The sequence below is a fragment of the Urocampus carinirostris genome, chromosome 14 (assembly GCF_059441175.1).
Source record: "Urocampus carinirostris isolate Australia breed hairy pipefish chromosome 14, RoL_Ucar_1.0, whole genome shotgun sequence".
NCBI classification, from domain to species: domain Eukaryota; kingdom Metazoa; phylum Chordata; class Actinopteri; order Syngnathiformes; family Syngnathidae; genus Urocampus; species Urocampus carinirostris.
Window position 1 is genome coordinate 16720568 of NC_142362.1, and position 17476 is coordinate 16738043.

The 17476-nt window shown below is 37.1% G+C and overlaps 2 protein-coding genes, 1 long non-coding RNA gene and 1 pseudogene across 5 annotated transcripts in view; 1 reads left to right on the plus strand and 3 right to left on the minus strand.

Moving 5' to 3' along the window:
* Nucleotides 1-1190: 1190 nt before the first annotated feature.
* On the minus strand, nucleotides 1191-8399 carry LOC148352804 (uncharacterized). Its single transcript, XR_015852648.1, has 5 exons — nucleotides 8354-8399; nucleotides 7781-7838; nucleotides 6294-6419; nucleotides 4732-4826; nucleotides 1191-3286 (listed from the first exon to the last, which is right to left on the minus strand). It is a non-coding gene; the product is annotated as an uncharacterized LOC148352804 (long non-coding RNA).
* On the minus strand, nucleotides 3638-3758 carry LOC148352805 (U2 spliceosomal RNA; annotated as a pseudogene).
* Nucleotides 4559-9843, plus strand: gcgb (glucagon b). Of its 2 annotated transcripts, none has more exons than XM_088352336.1 (4): nucleotides 4559-4680; nucleotides 4753-4852; nucleotides 6323-6478; nucleotides 9642-9843. In XM_088352336.1, the coding sequence occupies exons 2-4, from the start codon at nucleotides 4764-4766 to the stop codon at nucleotides 9763-9765; spliced, it is 369 nt and encodes a 122-aa protein (XP_088208462.1). In that variant the 5' UTR covers nucleotides 4559-4680; nucleotides 4753-4763; the 3' UTR covers nucleotides 9766-9843. The 2 variants fall into 2 exon arrangements, with proteins under 2 accessions (XP_088208462.1, XP_088208464.1); XM_088352338.1 differs by having other exon boundaries at nucleotides 9645-9843.
* A 3751-nt stretch (nucleotides 9844-13594) lies between these two features.
* The window catches only part of slc4a10b (solute carrier family 4 member 10b), a 31499-nt gene continuing 27617 nt past the window's right edge, over nucleotides 13595-17476 (minus strand). For both annotated transcript variants that reach the window (XM_088352931.1, XM_088352930.1), the window contains 3 exons: nucleotides 16359-16478; nucleotides 16221-16282; nucleotides 13595-16157 (listed from right to left, as the gene is read on the minus strand). In XM_088352931.1, the coding sequence (XP_088209057.1) occupies nucleotides 16082-16157; nucleotides 16221-16282; nucleotides 16359-16478 (258 nt within the window). In that variant the 3' untranslated portion in view covers nucleotides 13595-16081. The remainder of the gene's footprint in view (nucleotides 16158-16220; nucleotides 16283-16358; nucleotides 16479-17476) is intronic.

A 17476-nucleotide genomic window follows, 5' to 3' on the forward strand; every position in this document is an offset into this window, starting at 1 on the left:
AAATAACTCATTGTGTTATTAATATGTTGCTACATATGTTATTACCAGGTCTTAATTAGTAGAGTTGGGTTAAATAGGCTCAGTTAACCACTAAAACATTTGCCTTGTACAAGGGCACAAAGTGATTTACACATACAAAGTATAGGCTAATTTTATTTGTATTTAAAGGCACGTATCATGTCAACACTTTCTCTTAACAGTAAGAAATCTGATTCATTAAAACAGGGGCATCCAGGTCAAAGGGACAGAGGACCAAATATAAAAAATGGCTACAAACAGAGAGCCGGTCTGATTGAATGGTAAACATTTTTTACATGTTGTATATGGTTTAGTATATCTAATTGAACCTACTAAAAAGCAAAACGTATATTCCAATATGATCAGACAAATAAAGCAATGTCTTCTTGTGGCAACTAATAAATGTGTATAATAATCCCTATAAAATGAAAATTAAACAGAAGAAGCTGGTATTATTCAGCTGTCATGGTTGCTATGGCGCCCAAATGGCCCCGCCCGTGTGGCGCCAGCTGTAGCTTGTTGACAGATTGGCTTCCCCACTATTTAAACCCTATCCTGTCAATCCCCTGTTGTCAGTCCATCTAAGAATCTCCGTGATACAAGGCAAGCCTTTTTCGATCCTGACTCCCGCCTGTCCCGTTTTTGCTCCCGTTTGTCTCGGGCTACGACCCGTTTTTATTCCGACCATGTCTGCTCTCCCGTCCAGACTAACGACTCGTTTCCAACCCCGACCACATCTTGCTCTCCCAGTCCCGGCTACCGACCAGTTTTCTGCCCCTAACACCGCCATCGCTCGCTACGGAAGATCCACTTCCTTGTTCGGATCACAAGCAGAGTACGAGAGTGAACACCTGATCGTGGGCGCACCCCTTCCTCGTTCCTTCAATAAAACTTGTGGTAAACATTTCGCGAGTGGGTCCTGTTTCCATTCTGGTCCTGACATCAGGCACAATTAGAAGCCTTTAGTTTCTATCTTAGCAAAAGTGGGCTTAATTGACTTCAAGGAAAAAAATAATAGCACTTTTCTATAATTTAATTTTATTGAAATAAAACAGTGCAAAAATGTATGGACCCAAAATCACACTTTTGAAGGAAATTTTTTTTGTCTAATACAATAGTGAATCTAGTCCATTTTATGTGCTGTAGAAAACCTCAAAATATGGACCGTGGGTCTTGACTTTGAATTAAAATTTTAAAAAATCACAATGAACCATCATTGACCGCTCACTGATATATTTTCAGAACTGGTCCACAAGCTACTTATGTGTTCTTAGGGGGCCTGCCTGTGAGCACAATGTTGGTGATCCCTGCTTTAGCTAGTGAGCTGTGCCACATGTCTAGGTATAAAATGCGGATGCACGTATAATTTTAATCTGCGTCTCAATATACTCCATTTTCTGCATTGCTCAAAACCACAATTGCTTAAAATGCAGTGGATAGCAAAGTGCAGTATAAGGTTGACATTGTAGGCCAGGGGCCGGGTTTGTACACATTTGTCATTGCCAAATTCAAGCACTTTCAAGGCCAATTTTTCTAGTACATTCAAAGGAAGAAATCCAGCGCTGATCAAAAGAACGTTTTTTTTTTTGTTCTCTGATGAATAAAATGAAATCGCTCTGTTGCTCCTGCACATACTTTGTCCTATTTTGCGCTGTTCCTATTAATGATCTACAGTCTTTTTGTGTCATTGGGCCGCTAAAAACTGACATGAATTCTGCCTTTCTGCTTTAATACGTCACACTTTTTATACAAACACTGAAAAGGCTCTATAGGTGTTTGGTAATAAAGGAGTTCGATTTTGAAGACAAAAAAAAAAGTACTGTCTGTATAAAAAGCAGAAAAATGAGCCAAAATGGACTCATTTCAATTATATTGATTGCTTTTAAGCAGAGCTCATTCAATCTGACTGCTGATCTTTTGCTTTTTGTTTTATTTATTTTATTTCATATTTTTTTTGCGTGTTTTTCCCGGATTTCTGTGAGTACATTAGTTAAAAAGTAATTGTGAATGTTAATTATTTTCCATTTAATCACAAGTGGCAATTAGGTTAGTATCTTTAATTTTTTTTTTTTTTGTATTTTCAGGGATTTTATGTTGTTGTTCAACTTTAAATCTGTTCAGTGTGTAAAAATCTGAAATTGTTTTGGATTTCTTTGGTAGATCTGTAAATATTTCAATTTATATTTCATGTGTTTTTCATGGATCCCCTCTAAAACATATGAAATTACTAATCACTGAATATTTTGTTGCGTTGTTTTTATACTATTGATATTATGTCACCCCAAAAAAAATCTGAGCGAGCCAAGCCGAAAAAGAGCCTGAATTCTTATGACGAGTCTGATAAACCTGTCCTCTTGGATGTGACGGTAGAGGGCAGTAACACTTCGCATGACTAACTCAATAATGAGGACTGGAGCCATTATCAGTGTCATTTTTATGCACTTTTTAAAGGAAAATATATTTAAAAGCGTAGTCTATCGATTCAGACTGCCAGGAAACAAGGCAATGGAAATAATTTCAAGCATTTTCGAGCACTTTACCCAAAAATTCGAACATTTTCCTGACTTTGAAAACAACATTAAGATGTAAACATTTTTCAGGGTTTCAAAAACCCGTACAAATTCTGCGAGATTATTTTTGACTCAAAAAGCCATTCAAGCAAAAATTGCAAAAAAGATTTGAAAACCATACCATATATCTAAAGACAAATTCCCGAAAAAAACACCAAACCCAATCTCCACAGAAAAACTAATTCTTCAGCACATTTTATTTCCCCGTGTGACGATTGATGATTTGATTAAATCTAGGAAATGATAATAATGCCAGAGCCTTTGTCCCATAAGCACAAACATACCACTTAAAGTTTGTCTCTCCCCAAGTTACTTAAGATCGTTTACGCATAGATTAACCATCATTTTTTTCCTAAATAATGGTTTCAAAATGGTTCAAGTAGAATTGTTTGGTAAAAATGTCACGAAATACTACAAATCAGAAGAATATGGATATTCTTAGGGGAGTATGTATGTGTGCAGGGATCCGTTAGGGGAGTATGTATGTGTGCAGGGATCCGTCTACCCCTAATTGCTCACCCAAGAAATTAGCTCAGGGAGATTGGCTGGCGTTTTTGAGCGTTTATTGTTTGTTCTGTGGGTTTTCATCATGAAGTATCTCAACATTGAGCATAGATTGTAAGCTGGGGTCCCCAAAGTTTTTTCCTGTGAAGGCCACGTAACGTTTCCATTCTCTGATGAGGGGCTGGGGTCAGTTTCTAAATGTGTGACGATTGCAGGAGTATATAAATGTGAAAAAAACACAATCAATTAACCATTCTGGATTCTTCACAAAACAAGTCAAAAAATAAATGAGACTATTTATGAAATAAATAATAACCAAATAACACTCTTTAACTTCTTCACAAGTCAATGGAACATAAACTTAACAGGTCCAGGATCAGGTGGGGGGAGATTTTTTAAGGGGTATTGTTCTATTTTCTTTATTACTTATCCATTATCCGTTATCGGTCAGTTCATAATACGCTACAAAGCCAAGGTGCCGGGACACTTACTCTTAGCCAAAAGGCCGAGCTAAGGTCCTAGCCTCAAAGCCTTGCTGCGATCATTGCGAATGCACCGCTCCCGGAAGTACTGCAATACCGGGCAGATGCGTGGAGTGGACAGAGCAAGCTCTCATTCCATCTCCGGATTGCAAAAATCAAATCAACTTCATAGAACCACAGCTGGGTGACTGGTACACAAATCCAGAACCACAGCTGACATAGATAATAATAATAATAATAATTTCCTTTGTATTGTCATTCTTTGTAACAATGTACACAGAACGAAATGTCGATACACCTGACCCGTTGTAGCGAGTCGATGCAGCCGCAGCCAACAGAGGGCGCCGCCATTATACCAATTAGGTATGACTCGGCCGAGGCGCGAACCAGCGACCTCGCAGTCTCAAAGCGGGCACACTACCATCTAGGCTATGGTACACAGTTGACAAAAGACAATAATGCACAACACTAGAACCGTCGATTAGGTTAGTTGTGAGAGCACTAGACAACCGGTGGTATGGATGACTTGCAAAAAGGCAGGAGATTTTATCTCGTTATCACACTTTTTATTGTCACGGTACCAGAGATGATTGTTAATTTTGTAGTGCGTGTCGCATGTTAAAATGACAATAAATTCCATTCTATTATTTTATTCCAAGAATTGTGACAAATGTACTGTCATTGCCACAACAAAATTAGTCTCTGGTACCATAACTACTGTATGGATAGTATGATAATTAGACAAATCAACATTATTATTGTCTTTGAACACTGTGGTTGTAAATATTTATCGGCAATATGAATCCCGAATCATTGCCTGAGTAATTGGGCATCGGATACGTGAGTAATAGAGCTTTTTCCTGACCGCCTGATGTTTGCTGGAGTCAAATAAGACTCAATGAGTCAGAAGCTGATTAATGGACCAAGCGTGAAAGCGAGGATGTTGAGGTACCAGTGACGGGGGAGTCACCTGGGAGAGCTCGCCTGCTCTCCACTATTTAAGACGGAGCGCAAAGAGGATCGGCCATGAAACGCATCAAGACGCCACAAGGAGGCCCCGCCATTCACCCAACTACCAAACCCCCCGTCGAAATTTAAAACCACTGGTGAGACTTGTTTTGAATTAAAGAATGGTTTGAGATTTGTTTTTCTCGAACCTTTGACTTCTCTTGCAATAGAAGCTTCAAGGATGGAACACGCTCACTCTTTGGCTGGACTCCTGCTCCTCATCATCATCCAAAGCAGCTGGCAGCTGTCCGACCACGACAAAAACTCAATGTAAGGACCATTTGGACTGACATTAATTTGTTTTCAACATAACATTTTCTATATTTTTACGACATTTTTTTAAATATAAGATTATCATAATTGCATGCAAAACGTATCACTCTTATTGGTATTCATTTAAAAATAGTCATTTTAACTAAAATTTTATATATGGACTGTGATACTAAATTATACATATAATAACATAATACAATGATATCTATTCATTCGGCTTACTGATTCGTTTAGAATACTTATATTACTTATAATATTAAATTACATAGATAATACTTAAAGAAATGCATAATGCTTGGTAATATTTTGTTAGATACTTATACATTAAACTTTAATAAGTGTTTTGCATTTAATATATCAATTATTTTCAGCTCAATTCAAACTTAATTTGCAGGATTTTTTTTCCCTTTCACTGACTGAAAGAAATAACGATCCTCTTGTCGAAATCTTTAATACGTGACCTTGATTAAATACTCAAGAGCATAGGGTCTCAACTCTTTTAAAGCAATTTACCACCTGAAAAAATAATCTATAAAAAAACACTAACCAACTAGTGCGGGACATTGAAAAAAAATGTATGACTAAGGATTGTATACATTTCATCTGATTAGTTAACTTTGGGGCTTGGTTTCATGGCATTTCTTAAAGTATTTGGAAACAAAACGTTATGGCAAAAAATACTGTAATAAAAAACACAATTAAACACATAAAATATATGTCCCTCGTTTCATTTTCTCCATAAAGGTATATAAATGTGATGTAGAAGAATACACACACACATATATATGTATATATATATATATATATATATATATATATATATATATATATAAAATCTGAATAAACTTCTGAGATTTGTTTTAATGAGTTTTCTTTGACTATTTGGAGGTAAAGCGTTATGACAAATTTACGTCATTTCATTTTTTCCTTAGAAAAAAAAGATTAAAAAAAAAAATTGTTTCCTGAATATCAAATGTATTGTATGTACATAATTTAACACTTTTAAATAGGTTAAATATAAACGCTTATGGGCAGCACGGCGGAGCAGTGGTTAGCGTGTGTGCAGCACATTTCTGAGGTAATGAGATCGAACCTCCTGTGTGGAGTTTGCATGTCAGGTTAATTAGCCGGTCCAAATTGTCCCTAGGTGTGAATGAGCGAGTGAGTTGTCTGTCTCTGTGTGCCCCGTGACTGGCTGGCAACCGGTTCAGGGTGTCCCCTGCCCACTGCCCGAAGATAGCTAGGATGGGCTCCAGCACCCCCGCGACCCTACTGAGGATAAGTGGTGCAAATAATGGATGGATAGATAAGTGCTTATTTTAAAATTAGATTTTTGCATAGCTCCAAACAAGAAAAACTACTGTGGAGCTTTCTTTATAGTTCTACACTTCTATCCTTACTAGATATATAAAATAAAATGACATAACTTGCTAATTACCAGTAATTTCTTGACACTCATCTTTCCAGGCTTCTAAACGAGAACTCCATTTCGAGTGAACCTCTCGAGCTTTCCAGCATGAAGAGACATTCAGAAGGAACCTTTTCCAACGACTACAGCAAATACCTGGAAACGAGAAGAGCGCAAGACTTTGTTCAGTGGCTCAAGAACTCAAAAAGAAACGGGTGAGTGTTTTGGAACGAGCCTTCATAAAAAGGTAATAGTTTGAGCCAAAATTACCTGAACTTCCTCAGGCCTCGAACTTTGTGGTTTGTCATCATGGGCTAAATTGTCATTCTAATAAAATTTAATACTCTCTCTCTGAAAGTTTGAATATTGTGCAAAAGTTCATAGTTTCTGTAATGCAATTAAGAAAAAAATCATACATCCCGGATTCATGACAAATCAACTGATTATTTGAAAGTTTTTTCTCATTTGTTACTGCATACTGCTCATTATAGTCTACAGCATACTTGTATTTTTTCAATGATATTCTAATAATTTGAGATGCAATATTTGAGTTGTGAATACCAAAATTAAAACAATACAAAACTCGCAATACAGAAAAAAATGACTTTACCACAATATTCTAATTTTCTTAAAGAATCCTGTATGTAGGGGTGTGACAAGAGATATGTACAGAACACTAGATACAACATGCCCCTAAGCTGCATGCCTACTGCGAGCCTTAGCTAGTCAGGTAGAACTAGCAGACTCTTCCAGTTGATGTGGATGGAGCATAAAAAAAATCTAAAAGAGAATGCCGGCTCATTGTGCTGCCTATGGATTTATTCTTGTTGGGCAGCTTCAGTGACTACTTGGCTATGCGCAAAGCATGCAGTTTGACATGAAATAAATCTTGTAATACAATCCTCTTTTGGTGTTTCTAGAACCGTTTAATAGTTTTAACCCTTCATGCGGCAAATGACTGTAGCCCTGTTGCGCTGCATTGGCCGCCTGCAGTCTTAAATTTTTTGTTTGTTTGTTTCGCCTGGAAATAAGCCCAAAAACAAGAGAGTATGCAAACATACCCCCGAGTCACACGTTTCACTAACTGCTCTACATGACATCAAAACTAGATGATATTTATGATGATGTTTTTCTATATATGTCTATGCATAAGGGGGTTATGTGTGTGTGTATATATATTATATAAATATATCCATTATCTGCACCGTTTATCCTCAGTAGGGTCGCAGGGATGCTGGAGCCCATCCCAGCTTTCTTTGGGCAGTGGGCAGGGGACACGCTGAACTGGTTGCCAACCAGTCGCAGGGCACACAGAGACAGACAACTCACTCGCTCATTCATACTTAGGGACAATTTGTAATATATATATATATATATATATATATATATATATATATATATATATATATATATATATATATATATATATATATATATATTATCGTACAATAAACATATATATGTATATTAGGATTTGACGTTGACCCGACCAATGTGGCCGCAACGTAGACACGTACGTTAGTTTGCGGGCAGACGTGTGTAGTGTTCTGTCCTTATCCTTGGGCGGGACTTCGTCTGTAAAAGACAAGATGATGACAGTTTGTTTCCAGTTGATCCAACATGCTCGTCTTTGTAAAAAAATAAGTTTGCATAAACTTGGTTTCAGTAGTCATTGGTGATTTTCAGAGAAACTGAAAGGGGTCAGATCCTTCACTGTAGCAGACTTAACTTTAGCAACAGCTACCCCTGCTGGTCAATATCAAACGGCAATGTTTGAGTGGTAGTTTTTAACAAAAATAACGTTGAGTTAACAAATAACTTTTCCAATCCCAAATTTAACTATTGTGGTTGGCTGTACCGGAACCAGAACTTTAGTAAAAACGTTTGTAAAAAGAAAAAAAATGTTATTTTCTTAAATTATTTTTTTCTGTTGACTTCATTACGTTTGTCTACGTTTTCGTAGCATTTACGGCACCTTCAAAAGATGTTCAAACAAACGCAATACTTCGTCAAAGAGCAGATTATTGTACAGCATTCCTCTATTTAAAAAAAACGCGTTTTTAAATAAATATATTTAAAAATGAACCTACAGGCGTCGCTGAGGCACACGTTTTTAACAAATGGTGAAAATCAGTCATGGGTCTTCTTCAACTAAAATTACACCACTTTACAATAATGTGTGCTGCCACTCTGTGGTCGACTGTGGAACGAGACTCACTATAACAGAAAATTAAGAAAGAAAACGAGAATTAATCATTAATTTAATGTTCGCCTGTCGGTCGCATCGATCAGGATACACAGATTATAATCAAATTTACTTGACGGAATAGAATATAATATAGTGGAATAGAACAGAATAGAATAGAATAGAATAGAATAGAATAGAATAGAATAGAATAGAATAGAATAGAATAGAATAGAATAGTGTATTATTACAACGTAGAGTGCATAGTTTACAACGAGCCTAGACGCAGCACTCAAAATAAACATTTAGTTAAAGACTTAAAAGTTACCCAAAAAAAAAAATATTCGGATAGACAGGTAAAACTTACATGCATGTGGTTTTTAAATGGCCCAAGTTGTACGTCAACCAAGAAATAGTTTAATGGCAGTAGCAGCAATAGTGCAAAAGTAAGAATGAGGAAAAATATAAATGTAATTATTTTCCATTCTTTTTTTTTTAACTTTCCTTTTTTTTAAGTTTTCTGTGCATTTAGAAATTAAAATGGCAATTACATTCATGGCTTGTTGTACGATTGATATGACATTTTAAAATATTATTTTGCAGCAGCAGGTACGTATTTTCCCAGCGAGGTATATAATTTTAAAGCATTATAAAGAATTTATCAAGAAGTTTACTTTGCCTCTGGAACTTGCCATCAATCTCAGGACAAAAACAAGATATAAAAAAAGAATACAAAGATCGGTAGTAAGGTCGTAAAGTAGAAAGGAAGGTTGGTCCATCGGTAGGTAGGAACGTAGGTGTGTAGTCAGCTAAGTAGGTAGGTAGATAGGAACGTAGGTGTGTAGGTAGCTAAGTAGGTAGGTAGGTAGGTAGGTAGGTAGGTAGGTAGGTAGGTAGGTAGGTAGGTAGGTAGGTAGGTAGGTAGGTAAGTAGGTAGGTAGGTCAGTCAGTCAGTCAGTAGGTAGATAGGTATGAGTAGGTTGGGTGGGTAGGTAGGTGTGTAGGTAGGTGTGTAGGTAGGTAGATAGGTAAGTAGAGGTGGGTAGGTAGGTAGGTAGGTAGGTAGGTAGGTAGGTAGGTAGGTAGGTAGGTAAGCAGATAGAAGGGAGAGGTAGGATGTTAGCAAAATAAAAGTGACATCTGAAACTCAACTTTTCCGCCCCAACCTAAGAGGACTGTGTGGTCTTTTTTAGCAGGAACGCAACCCGGCGCCATGCAGATGGTACCTACACCAGTGACATGAGCTCCTACCTGCAAGACCAGGCGGCCAAGGAATTTGTGAGCTGGCTCAAGGCCGGCAGAGGCAGACGGCAGTAGGTGAAGATCACGTCTACAGGATCACATGTTACTGACTCTGTGCAATCATTAAATATTTCACAAAGTGTCCCATCCTTTCACCTTGGTCTTCATTATTTACAATTCAGAAAGTACAGTAGACCCCCAGGATACGGCATCCCCACCTTACGAGGTTTTTGCTTTGAGGGCGGAATAGGATGTGTTTTTTGCCTCCCTTCGTGACATTTTTCCCCACTATACGATTTCAACTTTACAAATTATCTTGCATGGCCCAAAATGTAACCAATTCGAACTTTGCGGTAATCGTGCGTACATACTTCTGTCTCTAAAATGCATGTCTGCTATTAGTCCCAGCATGAATATATCAATGTGCTATTGGCTGAACTACCTCCCACGATGCATTTCTCTTCATTCAATTCAGACTCTTGTGTGTTTTGCATAGACTTTGTACATTCAGGGATACAAGACTGTATTTTTTTATTGTATTTATTATGGTGCCCATGGCTCGCAATGATGCTAAAGAAAGAAAAGAAAAAACATGATAACCATGGAAACAAAGCTTGCAATGAGCAACCAATAAGAGGCAGGCATGTGAATGTCTACCCGCGCTCAATGACATGATCCTAATCAATTGAAAACCAGGACGTTTACTGAAAAACAAGGAGGCAATTAAAGCAAGAAAACATTCTAAGGGCAAAATCAGTTTGATTTGTAATTCGCCACCCCCGTCACATAACCCCCCAACCAATCTCCATCCACCCACTAATTTCACTATACCAGCTCAAGTCACATTGCACCATAGCTAAATAACATTTCATTTTTCCTTTACAAAATTGTATTTAATCATATGCATGTACATTATAATTAGTACAGTACTTACGATATACTATTTACTTATTTGAATATTTTTATCTAGAGTACAGGGGTGTTTGTAGCTTATTACAATCGGTCTCTATCCCCCGCTTTATGTCAATTTCACTTTGCAATCCACACCTTAAAACGGATTAATGTCGTATCCGAGGGTCTACAACAGGATCGACCAAGCTTTCATTAGGCCACAAGCGAAATTAGATTTGGGGCCCCCTTATTACCTCATAATTTCTATACCTGCTAGAAGTCATTCCATGTTCTACTCCAGGAGTGGGCAACTATTTGAAGTGAGGGGCCGCATGTGACATTATAAATAGATTAGTTTCATCAAATTGGTTTAGAAGCAACCACAATTAGAGCAAAATAGTATATTAGGTCCCTGTTTTCAAACACTTCATTTGTAATTTCGTTTTAAAGTATTACTGTAGGTTTTTTATGTCTTTTTTAAATTTTTTTGAAGACAGATTTTTATCAAAGTTCTGTAGATTTTTTTGTATTGTTACTGTAGTTTTATTTCTGTACTATTCTTGTCGTATTTGTGAAGTAATTTATTTGTAGTATTTCTATAGTTGTATTTCTTTTAGTATTACTATAATACTTTTGTTGTATTTCGCAAGTAGCGGTTTTTGTTGTATTTCTGTAGTGATTTCATAGTATTTTTATTTTTGATATTTTTGTACTATCTCTGTTGTATTTTGTAGTATTTCCAAATAAGAATGTTTGACTTATATCTGCAGCATTTACGTAGTATTTTTTGTAGTACAGTGTTGCTGCGGTTTTATTTTTGTAGTAGGTTTGTGATATTTCCACAGGAGAATTTGTGTAGTATTGCTACAGGTGTAATTTGCAGTATTTTTGTTGTTATTTTTTTACATTATAGATAGATAGATAGATAGATAGATAGATAGATAGATAGATAGATAGATAGATAGATAGATAGATAGATAGATAGATAGATAGATAGATAGATAGATAGATAGATAGATAGATAGATAGATAGATAGATAGATAGATAGATACTTTATTCATCCCCGCAGGGAAATTCACATATGTATTGGTATTTTTAGTATCTCAGTAGTAGTATAACTGGTGTATTTCCAAAGCTGTATTTTAGTAGTATTTCTTTAAAAGTATTTTCGAATGGACACACAAATTGACAATGTTGGCGCAAAAAATAAGTTAACTACTCTTGGGAGCTCCCTAGTGGTTGCGGGGCCCTAAGCAGCCGCTTTGCTCGCTGTGCCTTGGTGTATAATACTGCTTTCCTGCTAGGGAAAAAAAAAATAGAATTGAGAATGTTCGTGCAGACAATTCACAAAGTGACTTTGATACCATCTGGCAAAAATATTGGCACAGCAGGAGTTTTTGAATCCGTTTTTACGTGTTGACTATATATTTCCAAATGTGAGGAAATCCATCTCGACGAGATGATCACTGGGACATCATCAAAGCCGAAGGAAAGTGAATTCCTGTCAATCAAGTTGAGAATTCGTCGAGCAACAAGCGTCGGGTCGCCGCCCTTCGGCGGCTCTTCGCAACTAATAACGCGCAAGGAACGTTGTGGGACGCGTCGCCTCTCTTAGCTGTCATCGGAAAATTCGTCAAACATCTGCTGAGCGAGCCTTTGGGCCGTTCAACGGTCATATTTTCCATTAATAAGCCAATTAGAATTACAAGTGCAGCGATAAAGAATCCGACAGATGTGAGGTCGAGCTACAGTATCAGTGATTAATCATCAAGGTGGTCATGGAAAGTATCCTTGTATTTTTACTGCTTTAAAAATATTTAACCTTATTAATAATGTTTATCCCACTACTGGTGCAAATCCTAAAGTTAAAATCCTCCCTTACTGTTGCAAATTAATTCAAAAACAAAAACAGTACCCAGGGAAGAAATACATCAAATCAGACATCTCAAACCAACGGCCCTGGGACTAATTGCGGCTCCAGGGTGATATTTTGAGGGCCCCGTCTTAATATGAAAGTCATAGTGTGTTTTATTTTCCCACTAGATATCGCTGTATTCGGTCGTGCCACCGAAAACAAGTGCTGAAAGCACAAAGGAAGAAAGCAAAGTAAAGAGGCTCAAAGTGACTAAAAAAAGCCTTACTTCTTGTGAAAGGAAGATAAATAATAAAAATAAAAAAGAAGAAAAAAAGAAAAGAAAAAAAGCCAAAAAAGGAAAACTGAAAACTAAAAAAGAAGACAAAAAGTAAACCTCAAGGGAAAAAAAGGGTAAAATGATAGAAAAAAAATAATGAAAAAAAGAGCAAAAATTGCCTTTTTTTCTCATGTTTTGCCCGTCTTAAGATCAAGAGGTCGCAGTTTCGATTCCCGGCTCCTCCGTGTTATATGTCGAAGTGTCCTTGGGCAAGACACTGAATACCTAATGCCCCCAATAAGCAGGTAGGCGCCTTGCATGGCTGACTCCCTATTGGTGTGTGAGTGTGTGTGTGAATGGGTAAATGTGAAGGACATTGTAAAGCCCTTTGGGAGGTCTTCATTTACTTGAAAAGTGCTGTATAAATGCAGACCATTTACCATTTTTGTCTCTTTTTCTTTATAAATACTTTCTTTTATTTCTTCCTGTTTATCTCAATTTTCCTTTTATGGTTACTTTTCCCCCTTTCGAGATTGCCTATTTTTTACTTATTTCATCTTCCCTAGTTTTTATCTTGTAAAAAATGTTTTCCCTTTCTTTGAGTCTTTCATTGCGAAAGGCTGGGTAAAATTGGAATAGGTCACTTTCAGTCTCCGTAGTTTGTAGGCTTCCTTGGACTAATTTTTGGTTGCACTACACATTACAGCAACATGTGGTGGACAAGTATAAAACACTGTCCCTTTAAGAACCGCTGAATGATTTCTATCAGCGCTGTTTTTTTTTTGAAAACCCCATTTGGCCCAACCTCAGTCAGATCCGAGCTTTAGCGGCCCCCAATCTAATTGCGTTTGAGACCCTTGCACCAAATAATACCACGTGATGTTTGTGTAATGCTTCATTCGTTTATTTTTCAGCCAGTGTGCACACTTTTGTGCCGCGAGACGTCGTCTAATGTGCCGCAGGAAATTGCCCAATTTTATCTTTGTTTTATTTCCAGTAAACAGCCGAGTAACTGTAACACTCATCCATATCAGTAGGTGGGAGCAGATTTACCTTTTTCTTTGTATACAGTAATTATTGGTTCATTTTGTTCGATTAAGCTGCTTATTTCTTTTATTTGCAGTGCAATCGAACAGTTGGCACATCATTTTGCTGATTTTATTGAGTTACTAAGATAAAAATACAGTAAAATATGAAAATCAAGTACAAAATATATTACAATATCAGATTACAGCATAAATATTAAAAAAATTTAACTAACTTTGTTACCCATACAGCCATAGTGAACTAAATTGATAAGAAAAAACTTTATACGGTCAATTTAGGTAACACAACCTTAAAAATAAATTGTTAAAAAGATGAAACATTTTCGACGGATGGGGTGCCTAAGAATCTTTACAATGAAGAAAATTGTCCCGAGTGGGAGTATCATCATATACATAGCCTTTTACCTCTACTGGTTTTCTGACTACTTGAGTCAGCTGGGAGTAAAAAATACGAGAGAATGGCCGAAGTTGTATGAACATTTATATTACAGGGCAGAAATACACATGCAAACAGAACTAACAAACACTCGGATAAGATAAACTGACAGTAATGTTCCTTGGCTCAAAAAATAGTTGAGAAGCACTGCTTTATACAACTGAATACAGTGGTACCTCTACTTAATAATGTCTATACATACAAAAGTTTCAGGTTACAAAGTACCTGAATGGGAAAATATTGCCTCTAGTTACAAAGTGGTTTCAGGATACAAAGTCAAAAATACAGTAAAGTATGCGCTGCCATTTGCTGCTCCCAGAGTTCTACCTGGCAATGCTATGCGTGAATCCAGACATGCTCTTCTTGTCCCCTTCCTGCTTTGTAAACACTCTACTCTATAGTACTGCAATAAAGAGCTAACATTTCCAATGGACCCCATGAAAGACATGCAGAAAAGTGGACAAGAAGAAAAGCAAGATATAATAGAAAGGTATGAAAACACACACCACCATGCAGGAGCAGTTCAGACATGACAAGGAGGCGGAAGGAGCTATCATTCCATTAGCCCAAATTAAAAACATTTTGGCAAAATTCTATGAAGACTCAGAATTTGTGGAAAGGAATCACCCCAGAAAAAGGGTTGACAGGCTACCTCTCATTATATTGACGTCTGGCTCGCGCAGTTTGATGGACTGTCAAAAGCCGGCAAAAGCAGACGTCATTGTATCAGTTTTTCAAGAAACGTGAGGCAAAAAACACTGCTGGGGACCAGTAAACAGAGAGACCAGTTAAAAGGTAAATTCATATTTTTATTATTTCCTTTGTTTTTTTTATATTATGTGCCACTTGTTTCATGTTTATTGTACGATAATCTAATATTAATATGTACTGTATTTGTTTCATGTTTTGTTGCTCACTTATGATTTTTAAAAAATATAGAGTTTTTCTGGGCTTTTAAAAGATTAGTGCATTTACATTTAAAAGGTGTCTCTACTTACAAATGTTTCAAGTTACAAAGCTACTTCCAGAACAAATTAAACTTGTAAGTACAGGTACCACTGTTTATTAACTTAAATGACATGTTTCTGACACAAATGCCTTTCAGCCACAAGAAACGATAACAAATAATTATTTACATTCTAAATTATACAATCAGAGACATTTAGCAAGTATATGAATGACGTCATGCAGCATGGCGACTAAGTGGTTAGCGCGTCCGCGGCACAGTTCTGCGGTCATGGAATCGAATCAAGCTACCAGCCTTCCTGTTAGTTTGCATGTTTTCCCTGTGCCTGTGTGGGTTTCCTCTGAGCACTCCGGTTTCCTCCCACATTCCAAAAACATGCATGTCAGGTGAACTGGCCGGTCCAAATTGTCCCTAGGTGTGAATGAGCGAGTTAGTTGTCTGTCTCTGTGTGCCCTACGACTGGCTGGCAAACAGTTCAGGGTCCCCCCAGCCCGATGCCCGAAGACGGCTGGGATGGGCTCCAGTACCCCCGCGACCCTATTGAGGATAAGCGGTGCAGATAATGGATGGATGAAAAGAAGGACGCAACACAAATTATAATTTAGGTGCAAGAAGTTGCAGCAGTGTGCACACACAGTTACTGTTGTTGTCACCTTCAAACTGCATTTTGTGGCTTTCTCACTTTTTTTAAAAAAAAGGGTAAAAACAAAGGAGAAGGGTTTGAAGCAAACAGAAGTATTTTTTACAAAAAAAAAACATGAAACCTGCCTTAATAGAAAGACAATGAGGCTTACGCACACAACTTTGACGTCGTTTCACTTACATAAAACAGTGAGATGAAGAGCTCGTAAATACAAATTAGACATACAGTATATGAGAGCTATCATCTTTTTAGAAAATGACTTTCTTGCAAAATTTTTAGCCTGTTGCATTCCAGGTGTTTCCAAAAGAACCTTTGGACATCTCATCCGTGATATTGATAATAGGCAATCCTCTGTGGAGGAATAAACGTAGATTAAACACATGCTTGTTAAGGAGATACAAACTAACTGCTTACTTGCATTCCACCAGCTGCACTTGTGCACATTCTTCCTCTGCCAGGATGCTCTGATCCTCCTCCTAAAGGTTGAATCAAAGTCATTTTCTGAGTGGGGCAAGAAGCATTTGGGGAGGCGAATGAAGTGAGCGTCACAACCTCTATCGCGTCCTCCAGCTTTTTCTTTTTGCTCTCAGGCATCAGGTCATCCAACCAGCTCAGCTCTCTCTTTGAGAAGATGCAATCCAACAGTTTCCTGATGAATACGAGAGCCAACACCTGGAAAAGTGACATAAAAAGTCTGCTTGTTACCCAATTGATATTTACTAGGAAACAAAGTGAGAGGAATTCCGTACAAAATAATTCACAGGATTTACCCCGCCGAAGTGCATATTGCAAAAAGGTTCGACAAAACATTGATGTTCATTTTGCTCAGCTGATCTGGAAACTGACAGATTTATTTTGGTTCTGCCCTGAGGTGAAAAAATTCTGGTCTGAAATCCCTCACTATATTGCTGATAACTTGATAATGGTTTTCAATTATCTTGTCAATCTTAATATCATTATAACGAAATTCTACATTCACAAATGCAAATTCTTTAGTAGAAACTCTTTCAATGTCTTCCACTGTGAAGTGAAACAGTACATGATATCCAAAAAGCTTTCCCAGAACCAGAAGGTTATTAAAACAAATAACCATACACAGGGTAGGATATCGGGATCATACCAATATTTTATTCATGCAGTCCAATTTATTGAAATTGGATGATTTAATAAAATTTTTCACTTCACAACTGTTATTTAAGGTCAACAAAAACATAGTGCCAGAAAACATACAAAGATTATTCACTCGAAAAGAGGGAAATTATAACTTGAGGGGCTGTGGTGAATTCAAAATCCCAAAGGTGAGAACCACCAGGAGAAGTATGTGTGTGTCTGTGTGTGGAGTCAGACTTTGGAATAATTTGCAAAATGAAATCAAACAATGTCCAAATATCCATGTGTTCAAATTTAAATACAAAAAAGCATTACTGGCGAAATACAGAGATGAAGAAAATGGGATATGAGGGAGACTGGAAATACTGCACTTCAAACTATGGCTAACTTGTTGTTATTGTGCTATTATCACATCAGAACTGTTATAAGTATTGTGTTTATTTTTATTGATATTATCACTGGTGCCGCAGTGACATTATGCGCATTATGACGTTGAGGGATGGGTATTGCGAAGATTAGTGTATAAAATATGTGATTATTGTAACTATTATAATTATTGA

What these genes read in the sequence shown, in the direction of transcription:
- gcgb (XM_088352336.1), top strand. Translation starts at nt 4,764, where the DNA reads ATGGAACACGCTCACTCTTTGGCTGGACTCCTGCTCCTCATCATCATC. An exon ending in GACCACGACAAAAACTCAAT is followed by an intron (nt 4,853 to 6,322) that starts GTAAGGACCATT and finishes TCATCTTTCCAG; the next exon opens with GCTTCTAAACGAGAACTCCA. An exon ending in AAGAACTCAAAAAGAAACGG is followed by an intron (nt 6,479 to 9,641) that starts GTGAGTGTTTTG and finishes GGTCTTTTTTAG; the next exon opens with CAGGAACGCAACCCGGCGCC.